Genomic DNA, 19,139 nt, shown 5'->3' on the forward strand with positions numbered 1-19,139 from the left:
GTCTACATGACCCCATAAACAGAGGTTTTTTAAAGGCCCAGACACACCAAACCAAATCAGCTGATCCGATCAGAGCTGATCAGGTCGATGGATGAGAGGAGAAGCAGAATGCAGAGTGAGTGAATGCAAACTTTTAGACTCAACACAATGATCAGTTAAGTTTAACTTTCACTGTGGCTGGTGTTTTTCTGCTCCGTTAGTGTCAACAGTACGCTCTGCACCTCAAGAGTGTGGTGAAAGTAGGCGAGTTTCCGTGACAGATTTGCACAAAACTTAAGCAATTTTTTTGAAATGTTTCCACTGAGTGATGTTCTGTGACTTCTCCTCTGGTGATAACATCCCAGTAACCATGGCGATGGATGTTCAAAACATCAGCAGCTTTATTTCTATTGCAGCCACCGCACTAGCCGTCATTATTTCCAATCCAAGGCCATGTAGGCGTGTTATGGAGCCGTGATGGAAAGGCGAGCCTCTTATATGTGGGAGCGGCCACGTATGAGGGATTTCTGGGAGCTGATAGTCCACGATTTCACAGAGGAATTGTGGATTCAAAACTTTCTCAGAGTTATGTGATGCAGTAACAGCTCTTGTAGCTCCTGCTGCATCATGAGGGAGCCAGTTCCTACCGACAAGCACATAGCCGTAACATCATGTGACCTAGAAAGGTGAAAATATGGCTTTTTTGAATCACCTGTAATACCACCTCATGCGAGCGTAAAAACGTTTTTGCTGTAAATGGGAGTTTTTTTTTCAAAATGGACCTGTTTCCATTCGGTGTCTTATAAACACATACGCTATACCACTTGATGAATTTTGAGGGTTAATGGACACCTGCTTAGTGTGATTACACCGTTATTGCTTTAGTTGCGTCTGTTTACATAAAAGCCATTGATGACAAAGAGGTAAAATTACAGCCACTATCTCTTTGTAACTCTGTTTGGAGGCTCAAAGGCGAACTCTAGCACAAAGGGTTGGGTTAAAGTTAAGAAACGGGACTGGGTCTTTTACGTCTCCCGTCTTTTTATCACTTCTTACTGAGTTATGTCTGAAACACATCTGTTGACATAAAGTATTGCGATGTGTTTACAGGCAGTCACAGCTGTTTCGGGCCCCGTGAATCAGTGTCACGTATCTGAGGACAGGAGCATTTCATTACGTTCATCAGGGGTGAGAAAGTGAGCCCTGATTAGGTTTCTAATTACCCAGTTTAAACTCTAAGTAGGCCATTTGCACTGCGGTGTTGAACTGGATCCATCGAGGGCCCCGTCTATCTGTTTCTCTTGGCTCCACGGTGTGTGTGTGTGGCAGCTGCTGGCCCTTATTGTCTCCCGGACTGTGTGTTTATATGTGTGTGTGTATATGTGGATTAGTGGTGGTTATGTAACAGCTGTTGTGATATGAATCTGCGAGCCTGATGAGGCGATGATTGGCAGCTCGGCTCCCAGAATAGACGAGGAATCTCTCTTTGATGAGGCGCTGAGCTCTTCACGGGGCTTTCTATAGAAATCTCTCTGTCGTCTTCATGATCGGCGCGGATAAGATCTTAATTAGACAGATTAGTTTGTAAGAAAAATAATGCTAAACATTTCAGCCCCTCATTTAGAGCCTGTTAGACGCCTTTATTGCTCTCAAATAGGTTTTGTCTCTTGTGTGATTAGAGGACGTCAAAGGAAGTTAGGCAGCCGTAAAACCTCATGTTGTCTGTGGGAAATAATCGGCTCTTTATACGGAAAAAGATCAGATCTCCTCACAAAGTCTGTTTTGGCTGTTCTGTTGCTGTCACATCATTTTTGTCAGCAATGGGATCGGAAGTGATGAAATTTACGTTTTTTGGAGCACTTTAAAGATTTTTCGTCAATGTTGACTTTAAAAAATAAGACTTGAAACAATTATCAACTTTTTAATGAAATCTAAGAGAGCATTTTGCTTTCAATCAGGAAGCTGAGGAGCTTTGCTATCAGTATATTGTTGTGATTGTTGTATTGTCTTACATGTGTGTATGAACATTTGCAGTGTTTGAGAGACCAAAAACAAATTTTTACTGAGATGTTATTTATCTGTCTATATAAATGGTTATTTGCTGCCCCAAAGAGATGGCTTCTTAACCCTTTGAAGCATAAGCGAACAGGTTTAAATTATTTCAAAAACGTGAAGAAGGTGATAAGCAACTTACTAATAATTTACCCAAAAATATGAAAAAATGAAAATTTTATATAGTAAGCAGTTATAAGAGAATTACCTGAATATATATAATAAAAAGATAATATAAATAATAAAATAAAAAGGAAATGACCTGAAAAATGCTAAAACAAAATTTAAAAAAAAAGGAAAATCATATATATTTTAACTAATAAATGTAAATATAGTTTTTGGGACATTTTTTCCTTGTTTTGTTTTGGGTTTTTTTAAAAAAATATGATTATCTCTCTCTGTCTCTCTTTTTTAAAACTATTTTTCAGGTCGTTTTATTTGATGTTTAACCATTTTATTGCTGGTTGTCTTTTGTTCATGTTTTTAAGAGAAATCAAATTAATTTGTTCTGGTTTTAAAGGTTTAAATACTTGTGAAAAGCATCTGAATCCAGCACCAAAAAACTGATGTCGATGTAGGTTTCAAAGGGTTAATAATGTTTCTAACTGTTGTTGCCTGTGATGCCCAACAGAGAGCGCTGTAAGCCTCAGCCGGCTCCTGTGCAGCTCATGTTCACTGATTCTGACTGCAGACTGTTTACAGAACAGACTAAAACAAAAAAATATGAGGAAATTTGGGTTTTATCAGACTCTCAAGTATCCATCAAACTGTCAGCTGTGTGGATCAAAACCACAGCGAGCCCCCATGATTCATGCCAAGCGTGTCGTCCATTCCTGCACAATCACTGCGTTTTGATTTGCATGGATACAGAGCAGAGATTTATTCGATGTAATCCAGGTCAAACGCTTGTGCACGTTAGGTTTTTTTCACGTTGTTACAGAACGAGTCGACACTAAAGTCCCTCAGAAAGTCTCGCATCTTTAAAATGTTCCATGTTTTCCTTGGCAGCAAACTCCCACCCAACTGGCACACAGAGAAAAATAAAAACACAACACTGAGATTTATTTCTTAGTGCTGCTTGATTCAAGTCTGGACATAAAAACGCCCGCCTGCTGCCCTCAGATATCTGGACTTCTACCAACCAAACCTGCTTCATCGACCCGCCAAAAATCACATCTCTCCACGGCCAAAACTCCATCTTGGCAGCGCTGAAACGTTTCTGTGGCATCTTTCATAGAACTTATCAGAGAGATTTTCCCTCCTCGTTTGCTTTCTTTGAAGTGAAAAGGGCTTTTCTTTTTCAGTTCAGAGAAATCACAACCTTCGCTTTGACACCTGCAAAACTAATTTAGTCTCAGACCTCATTAATGCCTTCACTGAAATTAACTTCCTGTAAAACATATGAACGATTTCTGTTATTTAAATAATGTGACCACAGTGGACAAATTACATTTCAAGGGAGATGATGTACAGGACGCGCAGGAGTCGAAATATCTATAATATAATATATTTATTTAACAAGCCATTTCTTTATTTGGCTTCCTTTGTCTGTGTGGAGCTGATATTTAATAGTTGGAGGTGGAGTATTTGTATTTAACCCTTAGGGACTGTTTGTTGCATTTTACGTGCTTTTCATCCTTCATTTTTTGATCATTTTAGCTGTGTTCATGCATGTGGTATACATTTTGGTAAGATTGTGCATTTTTGTTTAATCAGTGAATTTGCAGCTCAGCTCCTACAATAAGTCTAAAATACACTGTGGAAACTAAATAGTTACATTCAGACTGTTCAGGTCCAAAAATGCTCCATTGAAACCCATTCAAACTGACATTTTTGATCCCACAGCCATCAGAGCAGAAAAACACGACTTGTATTATTTCTGGGTGTCATTCTGGGCTTTTGACTCTGAATTTGTCATTTTGACTATTTTCCACCTGATGAGGTCATTTTGACCATATTTGGCAGATGGAGGAAATACATGCTATTTCCACTCGGTGACCTGTCACAGTCAATGTAGCTGCTGATTGCTGACGGGCTGTGACAATAACAAAAAAACCTACTTAGCATGTAGTATACTGACAAAAATTATTTTATTTTTTAATCTAAAAACACTGTGACATCATGACAAACATCTGGCAAATTTTGAAAATTAATATATATTTGATATTTATGATTAGGACTGATGTCGGTTAAAAAATAAACTCCATTAAAGTGTAAAATAATTTGAATGTATGGTATTGTTGAAAGCTTTATTTTGAAAAGTGCATTTTGTGCACAGTCATATGCGTGTGTGTAATATTAATGCGGGCCCTAAGGGTTAAATACATGCTGTATCACCCACATTTTTAGCCTAAAAACTCTCCCTCCACTTCAGATTTCATGGCCACAAAGATTCGTGAAGTGCCTCCCGCTCTGCGGTCGCCACTTCAGAGAGCCGCCTGTTTACTCCGTCTTTACCTGGGTGGAAAATCTCAAGTGCTTCTGTCAAAATACCCTCAAAGACCCAAAATCTTCTTCCTGTCAGCACAAACTGAAGTAATATTTCTTATGTGGGCGGCAGATTATGTTCTTCTGAGCATGGACATTTGTCTCCAGCGGCTTTAGTGGAGCTCACACGGGACGTTTTTGATGTAGCTCAGTTTTAAATGTTCAGGAAGTTTCTTTTTGCATCCTGAGAACAAACTGCATGAATTAAACATCACAAAACATTCAGTGACTTTAGTATCAGAAGTAGGGGAGAACAGGGTTGGTTGTCACATTCAATAGATGTTACTCCAATGAGGGCACTGTTAAACAATGTTGGTGCTAAAATTTTCCAAACTGGGGTCAGAGGTCAACTGCAGGGCCATATCAGATAGCGCCGCTCTGTCAGTGCTTTTTGACTCCAAAAGCCACCGTCCGCGTCCAACCGGAATGTGGCTGGATGGCGTCGGATGAGAACACGCTTGGACAGAAGCGGCGACGTTGTTGTGATGCGCTGGTGGACAGCCGGACGGCACCGGCGCTGCCATACGCAACGTGCACGAGGCATCGCTTGACAGAAGAGGTCACATACGCATGAGACGCTGAAGGACGATGTCAGGCAGTAACGCTGCTGGTGTCGATGTCATATGAGGCGCGTGAGTGCACTAAAACGGCGGGCGGTTCTGGAGGTGGTTGTGTCCCACAAACAGCTGACCGTCGTGCAGGAGTCCAACGTTCACTGTCCGTGTGGATGTGTGTGCGTTTTTTTTCTACACCTCACCATGTGTCTCTTTACCTAAACCGAACCATCCGTGACTTTGTTGCCTAATCCCAACCATCAAGACGGTCCGTGCTGTTGTGGGAACATAAGGTCCGTGCTGCTTCATCCCACCATGTGCATTTGTTGACATCATGGTAACGGCATCCTGCAGCGTAATCAGCTGATCCAGAAGGATTCTTAAAACGTCATTAGTCACTGACAGAGCGGCACCATGAGACTTGACATTGAAGTGAAACGACTTTTCGCTTTTTCTTGTCAAAATGTGAAAAGCCAGCTCTTCTGTGGTTCTCTTACAGGCTTTTAGTCGATGGGTTTCTTCATCCACTCGGGGAGGAGCAGCCAGCTCAGCGAGCCGGAGACCGACAGGAAGAAGGTACACACTCGCGTTATTAAAAATACTACTAAAATACTGCAATACTGCCCTGCAGAGGCAACAACTGCAACTCTGATTTTGTGTTTAAGTGACATTTGATCCTGCACATCCTCTCTGTGATATATACATTTCATTTCAAACAAACTTTAATTTCTTTACCTACACAAGTCTTGCCAGTTGACTTTGAAAAGCACAATAATCATGATAATGATAACATAAATGAATAGCTTCAAGTAGTAAGTGTTATAAGTAAGTCCATTTGTACACATTCGAAGCAGAAAACAATTAGGGAGTGAAAACAAAAAGATAATGTATAGAAGAATCTGCCGCAGGTAAAAAAAAAAAAAAATAAATAAAAAAAAAAATAAATAATAGAAATATATATATATATATATATATATATATATATATATATATATATATATATACATATATACTTATAAATCTGCCCTTAAAATAATTTAAAATTTATAATAAATAAAAAAGTTTTTAAAAAAATCTAATAATTCTCTCTCCCTCTTTATGATTTTTCACCTTTCACAGATTTCTTGCATTTCGTGGGACATTTCTTGCCAAATTGCAGATTGCCTTCTCCCTTGTTTTTTAAAGAAATCAAATCAAACTTCTCACGAAAACTGATGTTTATCCAGGTTTCAGAGGATTAATCATCCTTAAACTTGTTTGTCAATACATACATCGAGACATGACGAAGGCCGCCCACGTTCCTCAGATCAGGCAGCAACAAATTCTGCTTCATTTATTGATTTCCTCACATGTAATCTGTGCACCGTTCAGCACTACATCACCAACACCAGCAGCGACGTTAACTGGCCCGGTCCTCCCATCACTCAGCCAGACGTCCCCTCGCTCGACCCGAGGACTCCTCTGCAGCAGGTCACGTCAGTTCAGACAGACTGAGGAAAAGCAGCTCCGCTGGGACCAAACTGTTCCTCGCAGTGACAGCTGTAACACAACAAGGAGGAGAAGACTCCGAGTGTGCGAAAGATAAAAGAAACCAGAATTTAAAACCGATTCACACATGACATGACACAACTGCAGGCAAGTCAAACATGTTGCAGACATAAGGCAGCACTGACAGATTATTTCATTTTCTGAGAAACAGTTGCATCTGTTCCCAAAGGTGATTGAACTTCACACCCAAGGAATTAAAAAATAAATTAAAAAAACTTACAATATGTGATCATCTGTTGCCATAATCAGGGCTCCTGCGAATCCTTAAAAAGTCTTAAAAGACACTGAATTCATTCAGCAAAAAAATAAATTAAATAAATAAATAATAATGGTAGTAACAGTAATAATATATTTTATTTGTAGGAGCCTTTCAAAATACTTGAGTTCAGAGTACAGATCAATCAAACTAAAATAAAAAAAAAAAAAATTTACAGTGTATAAAATTGTACAAAAGGTTTAAAAAGATGTGATAATAAGGCCTTAATTGGTATTAAACTGACTTAAATTAATATTTATTAAAAATGCTAAGATATGGGAAGTGGGTAAACAAAACAGAAACAAGGAGGAGAAGACTCCTTAATGTAATATGTTCTTTGTCTTTCATGTGCTTCACTCTTAAAAGGCTCGTTTTTCCAACATTTTAGGTGGATAATCAAAGTTTTTCACTGGAGAAAAAAGAGTTTAATGTTACAGTAAACATTTGGCCAAAATAAAATGTTGGTTTTTAGAAAACTGGTCTTAAGCTTAATTCTGAGTGGCCATAAAAGTCTTCAAAAGTCTTCGATGTTCCTCGCCTTAAGTTTGCCGTCATGTTCTGGAAACATCGAATAAAGCGAAACCACGAACAGGATGTGACAAAAACATCAGCTGGTTTGTCTCAGATGTGGGCGACTGAAAAGCCACGACCTTTGGTGCTTTGGTTTTAGGAAATCCTGCCTGCAGTGCTGATGGAGAAAATGGGGCCAATAGCTGACAATCATATTAACCCTTTGAAACCCAGATCAACATCACCTTTCTTATGCTGCTTGTATTTGTACACCTTCACAAGTATTTTAACCTTTAAAATCTGAGCATATTGGTTTTTTTTCTTTTGAAAACATGAAGAGAGGGCAATGAGCAACTTGGCAAGAACTGTTTCACAAATTGTAATAAATTAGTAGACTTAGAAAAGTCCTCTGACTTATTTCCCTAGTTTAAAAAAGTCAGAGGACTATATTATTATTATTATAATTATTGTCATATATTAGGGATGCAGGCCCGATAATGGGACTTATGGCGTCATACCAATAATTCCAATAATAAAATGTTTAAATAGAACCAATAATAATAAGTTGCTTTGATTTCGCCCGTTTTGCCCATGGTTTCATGTCTCTACTGGTGTCCGCTCCGCTCTCATTCTCCACCAGTGTCTCTGCTGACGTCTGCTCCGCTGTCATTAACTGTGGTGTCTCCTCCAGTGTCTCTGAATGTCCGATCTGCTCTTTTTCTCCCCCGGTTTCTCTGCCGGTGTCTCCTCTGATGTCCACTCTGCTCTCATTCTCCACCGGTGTCTCCTCTGATGTCCACTCTGCTCTCATTCTCCGCCGGTGTCTCTGCTGATGTCCACTCTGCTCTCATTCTCCGCCGGTGTCTCTGCTGATGTCCACTCTGCTCTCATTCTCCGCCGGTGTCTCTGCTGATGGAAAAGCTGTTAACATCTTTAGTTCCTCATCTACACTCCCATCACAGCCACCAGACTCCACTGACAAAAACAGAGGTTTTAGCTGAAGTGATCACAGGAGCTGCTCGTCTGTGGCTGCTTCGATTAGTTAGTCAGTCAGTGTTAGTATGTGACTTTGGTGAATCTTAATTAACCCTTTGAAAGTGCCAAAGTCACCCATAACACAAGCAAAATACCTGACTGAGGCAGCAGTAGATCAGCAGCTCCTGCATTCAGTGATGTTAAATCACTGTTTTTCTGAATGGAGTCTGGCTCTGAGGAGAGCGATATAACGGCTTCATTTCCCAGTTAAAAATCACCGTCAGATGGAAAAGTAAAGCTCTGAAAATACTCTAAATATGGTGCACACTTGAACTGGCATTGATTTTTTCAATGGGACTTTTTTTAGGTGGCTAAAAGACATTGTGGTGGCTGACCCTGTCCACAGCAGTACATTGATTAGTTTCCAGCCTGATTCTCCAAACTGGAGGTGCCTGGACTAATGTTGACTGTATGTCATACACTGTCTGTGGATAAGTAACCCATAAAACCCTATTAGTCCCTATCACTTGCTCATTGCTTCCTTTCCATGTTCTTGAAAGAAATCAAACCAATTAGCTCATGTTTTCCAAGGCTTAAACCTACAGATGCTACCGTTAACCCCTCAAAACCTGGACTGACATCAGTTTTCTCCTTTGGTTCCTGGTTTCTGTTAAAACACACAAAAACAGGAAGATTTGTTTACTAATTTTGCAAGAAATAAGGAAATAGTGAGAAAATATTTATCTTAAAATGAGTTTAGGATAGAGATAACATTATTAGAAATGTATTATTTATTGTTTTGGGGTTGTTTTTTTTTTTTGTTTTTTTGTTTTTTTTTACCATTTTTGCTAATTTTCATGTAATTTTCTTTTTTTTTGTCTTTTTTTCTTTGTTAATTTTGAGTAATTTCATGTTAAGTTACTTGCTGCCTTCTCTCCACATTTTTCAAAGAAATCAAACCAGTTAGCCCATGTTTTAAAGGGTTAAACCTACATATGTTACTGTTAACCCCTTGACATAAAAGTATTAGATTTTTTAATAGGGGGAAATGTCCAGGAGTTTTAGAAAAAAACTGCCTAAAAGTGTATATGAGCACCTTTGTTAGTTTATTTCTTATAATTATTTACCACCCCCCAATGTTTGTGTCATTTCCTTGTTGTTGTGTTGTTGTTTTTACTTTTCTTTCTTTATTTATTTATTGCTTATTTTAAGTAACTTCATGTTAAGTTGCTCATTGCCTTCTCTTGTTTTTGAAAGAAATCAAGCCATTTTTTTCAGATTTCAAAGGGCTGGGGACTTAGAGCAACTTGATTTGGGTTTAATGTTGTTTTTAAAAATGATTTTATTATTTTGTTTATTTTATTTAATAACTTGTAGCTCGGAGGCATTCAGCGGGGAGTCTGCAGTCATCTCAGCCAGACTGAGGCGAGTTTTCCATTGTTGGAGGAGCTGCTGTGAATATCACACCCTTCAGTCCGGCAGAGGCCTGGACTGTAGTCTGCGCGCACGCAGCTCCGTGTGCGCTGTGTCGGAGCTTAACTTCCTCGTCCTGCAGAAGAAGAAGGAGGACAGAGGCGTGACGTCGCTGCCCGCAGAGAGGCCCGTGCGGCAGCAGAGAGGCAGAGAGGCAGCGACACGCCGCGCGGGGACGGACGCTGCTGCAGCCGCAGAGCTCACTGCTGCGAAACACGGGGAGCAGCCGGGACTCAGCACAGCGACGGACAGCCATAATGCGGCACCGCCCGCCGACCCCGGAGCTGATGTGACCGTGCACACCCAGAGACGCCAGCGCAGACTCTCCCCTCGTCGCGGCAGGTCGGTCTGTCTGTCTGTCTTGTCTGGAGGGGGACATGTCCTCGCTAACCGTAGAGGAGGACCAGAAATGGGTACCGACGCACGTCCAGGTGACGGTGCTGAGAGGCAGGGGCTTACGGGGCAAGGGCAAGCACGGCACCAGCGACGTGTACACCATCATCCAGCTGGGGAAGGAGAAATACTCGACGTGCGTGGTGGAGAAGACGACGGAGCCGGAGTGGAGGGAGGAGTGCTCCTTCGAGCTGCAGCCCGGCGTGCTGGAGAGCGGCGGGCGGAGCAGCTGCCCGGCCGCGAGCAACGAGCTGATCCTCATCGTCATGCACCGGGCGCTCATCGGCATGGACGTGTTCCTGGGACAAGCGGTGATCCAGCTGGATAAGGTCTTCCACGAGACCAGATGCGTGAAAAACGAGTGAGTTGAGCTGTTTGTGTGTGTCATAAATGTATGTGTGTGTGTCAGCATGCAGATGAGGGTGCACAAAACCTGCACACATGCTTCATCCGCTTTTCTCATTGAACTCGTCAGGGTGTCTCTGCTTTTGTCCAGTTTGTTGTCGGACATAAACACAGCTGTCAAGTCTCTGGTGCTGCATCAGGGCCCTGCAGACACACCCTCCCTCCTCCTCCCACAAACTAACTCATCTGAACACCATCCACATCACCCAGGCTTCCCCCCAAAACCTTCTAGAAACATCCCCTCCTCCGGGGGGTCCACAGTAGGTGCTGTTGTGGCTTCTTAAAATGTTGTTTCGCTAATAGCTGAGGCATGGCGTAGAGCAGGGAGGGGGATTAATGCCTGTCCCAATTCCAGGGATTATCTAACCGATTCATGATCCCAGAGCTCCGAGGTATTTTTAGCATAACATGTTGTTTTACAGAGGAACACCCACCGGAGTATGGGATGCAAAGTTTGATGTTGCAAACAACAAACAGGTTAAACATTTGCAAAACCTTAAAGGAAACTTCAACCCTCAGAGTTATTTTGAGGAGGACAGCAATGTTTTGGTGCACCAGCTCTCCTTTAACCCTGTGAAACCTGAGAAATTAGGTTTCATTTCTTTCAAAAACACAGGGAGAAGGCAAAGAACAAGATAACAAGAAAATAAAAAGGTACAATAATATTACCTGAAAATATGCAAACAAACAAACAAACAAACAAACAAACAAACGACCTTAAAAGTGTTGGGGAAAAACGTATTTATTGTATTTTTTTTTTCTGTAACATGATTTTAAGTATGAAATTATTATACATATAATTTTCTGGACATTAATTTTTGGATAAGTTTCCCTCTCTTTTTTAAAACTTTTTTTTAGGTCATTTTTCACCAATGTCTTTGGTGTTTCTTGTCCTGTTGGTCATGGCTTTTATTCCCCATGTTTTCAAAATAAACCAGATCAATTTTCTCAGGTTTCGAAGGGTTAACTAGCATGTGAAAGCAAATGAACGCAGCACAAGAGAGCTGATGTTGATCCAGGCTCCGAAGGGTCATCCGCCTAAAAAACAGGATGTGGACAGGTATTTGATGTTTAAATTCATTGTTTTTGAAGATATTTTAACATAATTTTAACCAAATTTAAGACTGATTTTTTGAAAAATTAATGAAGTACAACGTCAAGTTGCATATATGTGTTCCACTACAGAGTAGGGTTTTTTTTTGTAGGAATTAAATGATGGATACATGACATTTGAAAAATATTTGTGGTCTTTAAGACCTCACAAATTTAATTTAAGACTATTTAAAGACTTTTAACGTCCAATATTTATAAATTTAGATTTAAGACTTTGTAAGAACCTGCAGAAACCCTGAAAAAGGACCACTTAATTTATTAATTTAAAAACAAATAATTCTAAGTGTATCTTAAATTCAGAATATATTCTTAAACATGGTGTCAGACAGTCCTTTCCGACCGAGAATTGAACTGAGACTGAAACCTATCTGCTCTTTTCAAAGCCACCAGACTCCTGTGACTAAAATAGTGATTTTACCTCAACGAACACAACTTTTCAGCCCCGACATTGTGACGTGAGGCCGGCTGGAGGGGGTCTTTGCTTGCTGCCATGCCTCTGATGTCTGTTTGGTGTGTCTGGGCCGTTAGACTTACATGAACTGAATTTCTTATGATAGATAATAATTTATAATCATGAAGAAATTGTAGAAACTCGAGTTTGTCAAGCATGGATTCAGCTTCAAATCCTTGGTAAAATACTCGAGGAGACGTCCCGGTACAACATAATTTAATGTGGAAGTAGACGACCTACAATCCCCAAAATGCCTTTTAACTCCTCCTGGAGAATAAGCACAAACTTTCATGACAGCAATGCATTACGGTCAATTGAGGCTACTCTTTTCTTTGTTTGATTATAGGTTGGTGCAAAATTCAGAACATACAAAGAAACTTTTCATTCAGAGAGACTGACAGCATAGCCTGGTGTTTACAGCTGATTTTTTGGACGGTTGAAACATTTCCTGCCATCAAACCATAATGAGACGAGGTCGTGCTTTTTTAACCTTCTTCCAGACAATGTAATTACTTTTATCAACTTAAAAAACAATCAACGGTCTTTTTTTAAAGCAACTTTAACACACAAAGCGTCATATTTGTGTTAAAAATTGCAGTCAAAACCTGGATAAAACCACTGAACTCTTTTCAAATTGCCACAACCAGGATGTTTGCAGGCGAGTCATGCAGAGGAGGTGAAGCACACCACTAAACCCTCAAATTTGACCGAGTAATAAAAAGTGCATCATCAGTAGGAGTGTTTGCATGTGCCAGAGTGTTTTCAGTCCAGTGTTCATTTGTATTCTGACTGAATATTTTGGCTTTTTGATGAACACAAAGCTCCCTTTCTTTAATTATTTTTTTAATCATTTACGGCAGTTTGATAAAGATGAGGAGCAGCCGACCCGACTGCACTCAGACACACCTGTGAACATGAGATGAAAGGGGCAGCGGTCTCCGTCTGTCCGAGCTGGTCACCTGAAGGTTAGAGTCGGTCTGCTGTGTTGACGAGTCAGCAGTTTGCTGTCGTGGGACATTCAGTGTCTCCGTGTGGTATTCAGTGAATCCGGGCAGGTCAACACGTCTCTCCGTCAACGCTGCTCGCACATGTCCCCCTCGAAACGTCCACTAAAACATGAGCCACGTTTTAGGAGGCGGAGTTGTTTCTGTGCCACAGTTTAAGATGATAAAAGCGATAATTATAATCAACTCTACAATCAAATTTGTGAATGAGTTTTCAAACCTGGTTCAGGGAAGATTGTTACACTGAAACATCAGTGACTAAAGGTATTTCATGTTTTTGAGTGATAAATAAAAAGTATGCTTGGCTCTCATATTATAAATATGCAGACAGTCTATTTAAAGGACGGCTCTGCAGATTTTAACATTGCTCTCCTAAAGCAGCATTTGCGCTGCCCGTCCAGCAGCAGTTATTTGCTTTTTAACAGCTGAAGAGAATCTCTGCAGGTGACAGGTGCGTCAGGGAGGCAGCAATCCATAAACCGAAAGAATCTGGGAGTTAAACAAAAAAGTAGTTCAAAAAATAATAATAAATCTATTGCTGTTAAACACATTTCTTTCAGTTTATTATATTTTGATTCTAGCTTTTAATAGATTTTTTATTGACTGCACGGATGCTGAATGATGCATTTGGTATTTATTCTCTTCGCTCTTTTTATTCACAGGCTTGTGTCTTGTGACCGTTTGAATTTGCGATTTATCGTAAAAACAAAAACGTAGCTCTGCTGTCTGTCTGACGATGCAAAGCAGTTTCAGGTGACCATCAGTCTCAGCAGCCGTCTGATTGGATGATTATGCCCGAAATGTCGTTTTTTGAAATTCGTTTTTTAAAAACAAACATGTCAGCAGTAAGCGGGACAGTGTGCGGGAGTTTCTCTTTTTGTTTACAGCTTTTTAATATCTGAAAATGCTTTGAGATCAGAAAAGTTTTCACAGGTAGATACGACTGACTGAATTTATCTTTCTGCAGCTTTAAAAACAGACAGAGGCTGACCAAAACAACACATGACCACACAGTTTTCACTGTTAAAGAACTGCATGTTTTCACTGCAGGATGATTTGTAATTTTGGGCTGTTTCCAGTCACGCCCTTCAGAGTAAAGCAGTGTGATTTGTGTTATCTCATGATAGAGTAATAATAGGTTTCTCAAGACTGGTATTTTGTTTGAGGCGAGCTTCATTTGCATGGTGATAAAACCGAGAAGGAGGGATTAATGTTGGCAGTAAAATCTGATATTAAAAGTGTAATAAATTAACCTCTCAGGTGAGAAAAAAACAGGTACTTTAAAAACACAAACAAAGCAAAAACAAAAATCTCTTTTCGTACAGATGACCGGAGAATCTTTCATTTCCAGTTTGTGTGTTTCAGTGACAGTAGGTCACATCCAGTGGTGCAGACTCCTTCACTTGACAGTTTGTAATATTTATAAAGGCGTGTGGAGGAGGCCGGGGCGTCTCAGTGACGCCGCGCTCTGGCTCGTATTTTTCAGTAAATGGAGATCCGTCAGGGTGAAACGGCCCATTTCTTCTGAGACTCTGACCGGTTTTATTCTCTGCAGAATTCATCAGTTTTCACGCAGTGTTCCTCTGAATCAGCGTGTTCCAGTCACACTCTGGAAATGAAGGATGAGAGTTAAATTTAGATTTTGGGAGATGATGAGTTCACTGCAGGTGAGAGAAAGAAGGAAAAAGATGATTAAACCAGTGAGCTGTAGTGTCAGAGAAGAGGCGTGAAGTTAGTGACTTCAGACTCCAAAATCCAAACGAACTTGGACTCGATGTAAATACTGACATCATACGACTTTGTTGACTTGAAAGGACTTTTTTTAAGCCAAAAAATTAAATAAAACAATAAACAAACATTCATGTGCTCGGCTAACAAGCTTACTACCAACAGCTGTAAGCGAGCGTGACGTTGAAGGAGCACATCATCGCGAACTTCAGTGTTACAGGTTACGTTAGAATCCACCATGTTGTTTTTCCCCACTAGCCGATCCTGGATGATGTTTGAGTTTTACTCTCTGTCCTTTCTTCTGTAAGCTAAGCAGCCAAAGTTATGTTCAAACAAAATAAAAGTCAGATTTTTCTCCTAAAACAGTAAAAAGGCTAATTACAGCACTGTGCAAAAGTCTGAGGCCACCTGAAACTTTGTCATATTAACAAAGTTATAATGATCATATATACCTCTTGATTGGTTAGTGTGTAAGGTAAACAGTGTCGCAAACCTGTTTTTTCTTTCTTTGGCGCCCATGTGAACGAGTCAGAGCAGCCACACTAACTGCATGAGCAGCGCTGCTCAGCTGCTGCTGCTCAGCTGCTGCTGCTCAGCTGCTGCTCAGCTGCTGCTCAGCTGCTGCTCAGCTGCTGCTCAGCTGCTGCTCAGCTGCTGCTCAGCTGCTGCTCAGCTGCTGCTGCTCAGCTGCTGCTCAGCTGCTGCTCAGCTGCTGCTCAGCTGCTGCTCAGCTGCTGCTCAGCTGCTGCTCAGCTGCTGCTCAGCTGCTGCTCAGCTGCTGCTGCTCAGCTGCTGCTCAGCTGCTGCTCAGCTGCGTCACATTTAGAGAAACGGTGTCGTGTGCGGTTGTCATCAGACATAGACAGTGAAAGTGTTTTTTTGATAATTACATTGTCTCGATACCAGCTTTTACTACAGTTTCAGTCTCTTTATCTGTCACAGAGATGAGGATATACTAATATATCAGTTTTACTCAAACTTTATGTTTCAAAATAAAAGTCCTCTGACACTGCACTGTCGACAGAATCCCATCAGTTGTTGACACAAGACATTGTATTGTGTTTTATTGTGTTAAGGACTGTGTTGTTGACGGTGCAGGAGCTGCACAACTTCATAAACGTGAAATATTTGCTTTTAAATGCGGACAAACAGAACTCATAGCAGCAGGCGGCCCTGCAGAAGCGTCACAGAGGCGTCGCTGTCAGTGTGGACGCAGCGAGCGTGCAGCATGCTGCAGTTTGGCGAGGTTGCCGTCACACGCTGCTCACTCGTGCAGTGTGTTTCAGGCCTTACAGTGATATTGATTTTTTCAATGTGGCTGAAATATGTTTTGCTGCAGCTCCGTCTACAACAGTACATTGCTTTGCCTCTGAGCTGCTAGCATTTGTTTATCAAAGACGCTATTTAAGAAACACAGTAAATTTAATAAGGACAGCAGAAATGTGAAATTGGACCCCCGTGGTTAACTATATTTATATGTGACAGTAACAAAAAGAAGTGTGCCGATTTTAAATATCTCAGTAATCCAAAACAATTGCTTGTTGTGCACGTATTCGGGCGACGTCACAATAATTAGGTCTATAACCTTAAATTAAATATATTTGGATTTCGAAATGTTTGTGGAACCAAAAAAGCAATTTAAAGCGTTTTGACATTTTACAAACTTAAGACATAATGTATGACGAAAAAAGCCTCATCATCAGTTGTAGATCTGCAGTGAGGCAAAACATTATTAAATCCGTAGTTTGGATTTTCTTACTTAAAAAACATGAAATGATTAGTGTTATTGCATATATTAAGACGCCTTAGTGTCACAAATTAACATTGACAGCATCAAAACAATCACATGAATGCTTAATTGCAAACGTGTCCCAACATGTCTGATCTGTATTCAGCAGTTTGTTGCTCTGGAAGCAGCTGCTCTCTAACGGGTGGCACAGAGGAAGCAGCGGCCGTGATGTATTTTCACGTTGAGCTATCTGTGTAGAGCAGATTCCCGGAAAGGTGGGCGTCGAGTAAATTCCCCTGCAGGGTCTGACAGGAGGAAGCCACAGAAACGTTGCCGGATCAACACACTGTGGACACAAACTAACAAGCAGCCCACGTTTTTATCAAAAACAATTCCATTTTATGAGGCTTTTGCTGAATATTGAAGCTGTCGTGCACATTTTTTCCTTAATAATCAAATTTCTTCGCGAGAGAGTAAATTAAAGTTTCAGTTCTTTTTTTCTGCAGATGAGTGATTTTTCACGGTGCTGTTATGATGCTTTCTGCAGTGCTGATATTATGATTTAGATGTTAGATTTGGTATTTTACAGCCACTCTTTGTAATGCCATCGCAGTCTCAGTTTCACATCCCGTCATGCTGTTTATCTGGAGGAAGCAAAGCTCTGATGTCGTTTCAGACAAGTGAGTGTTACCGAGGCCGGCCTGAACCTCCATCTGCTGAGTGAGGCTGTGTGTGTGTGTGTGTGTGTGTGTGTGTGTGTGTGTGTGTGTGTGTGTGTGTGTGTGTGTGTGTGTGTGTGCGCGTGTGTGTGTGTCCGTGTGTGTGTGTGTCCGTGTGTGTGATGTACATCAAAACAAATCCTCTGTTAAAAGCAGACAGACCTTCAGTAGCTGCTGGCCGGAGGGAAAACCGTCTAATGGACATGAGAAGTTACATAACAGTGTGACCGTCGGTCCTCGATCGTAATGTTCCTCAGATTGTTGAAAACATGAAGGTTTATCAGATTAACCCCTTAGGGACTGTTTGGGGCATTTAACATGCTTTTCATTCCTCTTCTTTTTTTTTCTTTTTTTTTTTTAATTTTGGCTGTGTTCATGCATATGGCATACATTTTTACAATTTTTTTATTTTTGTTTAATCAGTGGATTTCCAACTCAGCTCCTACAATAAGTCTAAAATACACTGTAGAAACTAAATTCTTAAATTCACACTGTTAAGTGCAAAAAATACTCCACTGAAACCCATTCAAACTGACATTTTTGATCCCACATTTTTTTTTCAATATTTGTCAGAGGGAGAAAATAAATTTCCACAAGGTCACAATCATTGACAGATCCCATTTCCCAACAAAAAATCTACTTAGCATGTAGTATATTGAAAATATTTCATTTTTTGTGTTGTTTTTTTCATCTATAAACATAGTGGCATCATGACAAAAACCTGGCCTTTAAAGGGTTAAAATTCTGAAACTGAATGAATATTTGATATTTATGATTAGGGTTGATTTTGGGGGAAAAAAACAAACCTCAATGAAAGTAGAAAATGATATTAATATATAATATTTTTTTAAAGCCTGATTTTGAAAAACTGCATTTTGTGTGCAGAACAGTGAGTGTCAGTATCTGCCACTGTGCAAAATCTAATAATTTATAAAAATCAGTGTTGCTGCTAATCATTGACCTCCTCATCCTCAGCTGTGATAATAAAAAAATATTCAGCATGTAGTATATTGAAAATAAGTAATTTTTGTGTTTTTTCTTATTCTAAAAACAGTGGCATCATGACAGAAACCTGGCTTTTAAAGGGTTAAAATTCTGAAAATGAATCAATATTTAATATTTATGACTAGGGCTGATGTTGGTTATAAAAAAACTCAGTGAAAGTAGAAAATAATATTTATGTATAATGTTTTTGATTTTGAAAATGTCATTTTGTGCGCAGAGCGATAGGAGTGTGTACTATTAAAGCGGGCCCTAAAGGGTTAAAAACACACTGCAGGCAGCAGGATATACAGCAGCTGACGTTTTACTTGTATTGCCTCTAACGTCTGTATTCCTGCTTTATCCCTGAGTCATGTGGAGGCTGTTTTGCTGCATCACAAATCTCCCATCAGCCTGTGTGGCATCATCACGCAGCCTCGGTGAGGCCGAGATCAGACGGAGACACTCGACCGTCGTGGTTTAGGTGAAGGACGTTTTATCAGTCAGCTGTTTCCAGATCTGGGTCACTGTCACGCAGCAGCCCTAAACTGTCTTTTTTTGTCCCCGCGGGTCCTCGGTTCAGTTCAGGTCAGAGAACTCCCTCTGTAGCTAACTAATTAGCCACCGTGCTAATGTCAACAAAGCAGACAATGCTAAGGGATGCTAGTGTTAGCCACCGTTAGCTCCATCAAGATTAGCAATTAATCAAACAATTGAATGAATCATGTCTACAGGACAAGATTTAGCTGACCACTCTGATTCTGCAAAATAACCTTCACTAT

At 40.4% G+C, this 19,139-nt stretch overlaps 1 protein-coding gene and 1 long non-coding RNA gene across 3 annotated transcripts in view; both read left to right on the plus strand.

Annotated features, from left to right (window-relative positions):
• LOC148187391 (uncharacterized) overlaps nt 1-5,965 on the plus strand; it is a 101,100-nt gene extending 95,135 nt beyond the window's left edge. The window contains exon 5 of the long non-coding RNA XR_015778767.1: nt 5,572-5,965. This is a non-coding gene — a long non-coding RNA (uncharacterized LOC148187391). The remainder of the gene's footprint in view (nt 1-5,571) is intronic.
• A 3,223-nt stretch (nt 5,966-9,188) lies between these two features.
• The window catches only part of rab11fip5a (RAB11 family interacting protein 5a (class I)), a 32,136-nt gene continuing 22,185 nt past the window's right edge, over nt 9,189-19,139 (plus strand). The window contains exon 1 of one of the 2 annotated variants that reach the window (XM_042500284.2): nt 9,189-10,588. In XM_042500284.2, the coding sequence (XP_042356218.2) occupies nt 10,212-10,588 (377 nt within the window). In that variant the 5' untranslated portion in view covers nt 9,189-10,211. The remainder of the gene's footprint in view (nt 10,589-19,139) is intronic. The other variant, XM_088087828.1, reaches the window with a different exon arrangement.

The sequence above is a fragment of the Plectropomus leopardus genome, chromosome 14 (genome assembly GCF_026936395.1).
Source record: "Plectropomus leopardus strain MGB_pleo_1.0 chromosome 14, ASM2693639v1, whole genome shotgun sequence".
NCBI lineage: Eukaryota > Metazoa > Chordata > Actinopteri > Perciformes > Serranidae > Plectropomus > Plectropomus leopardus.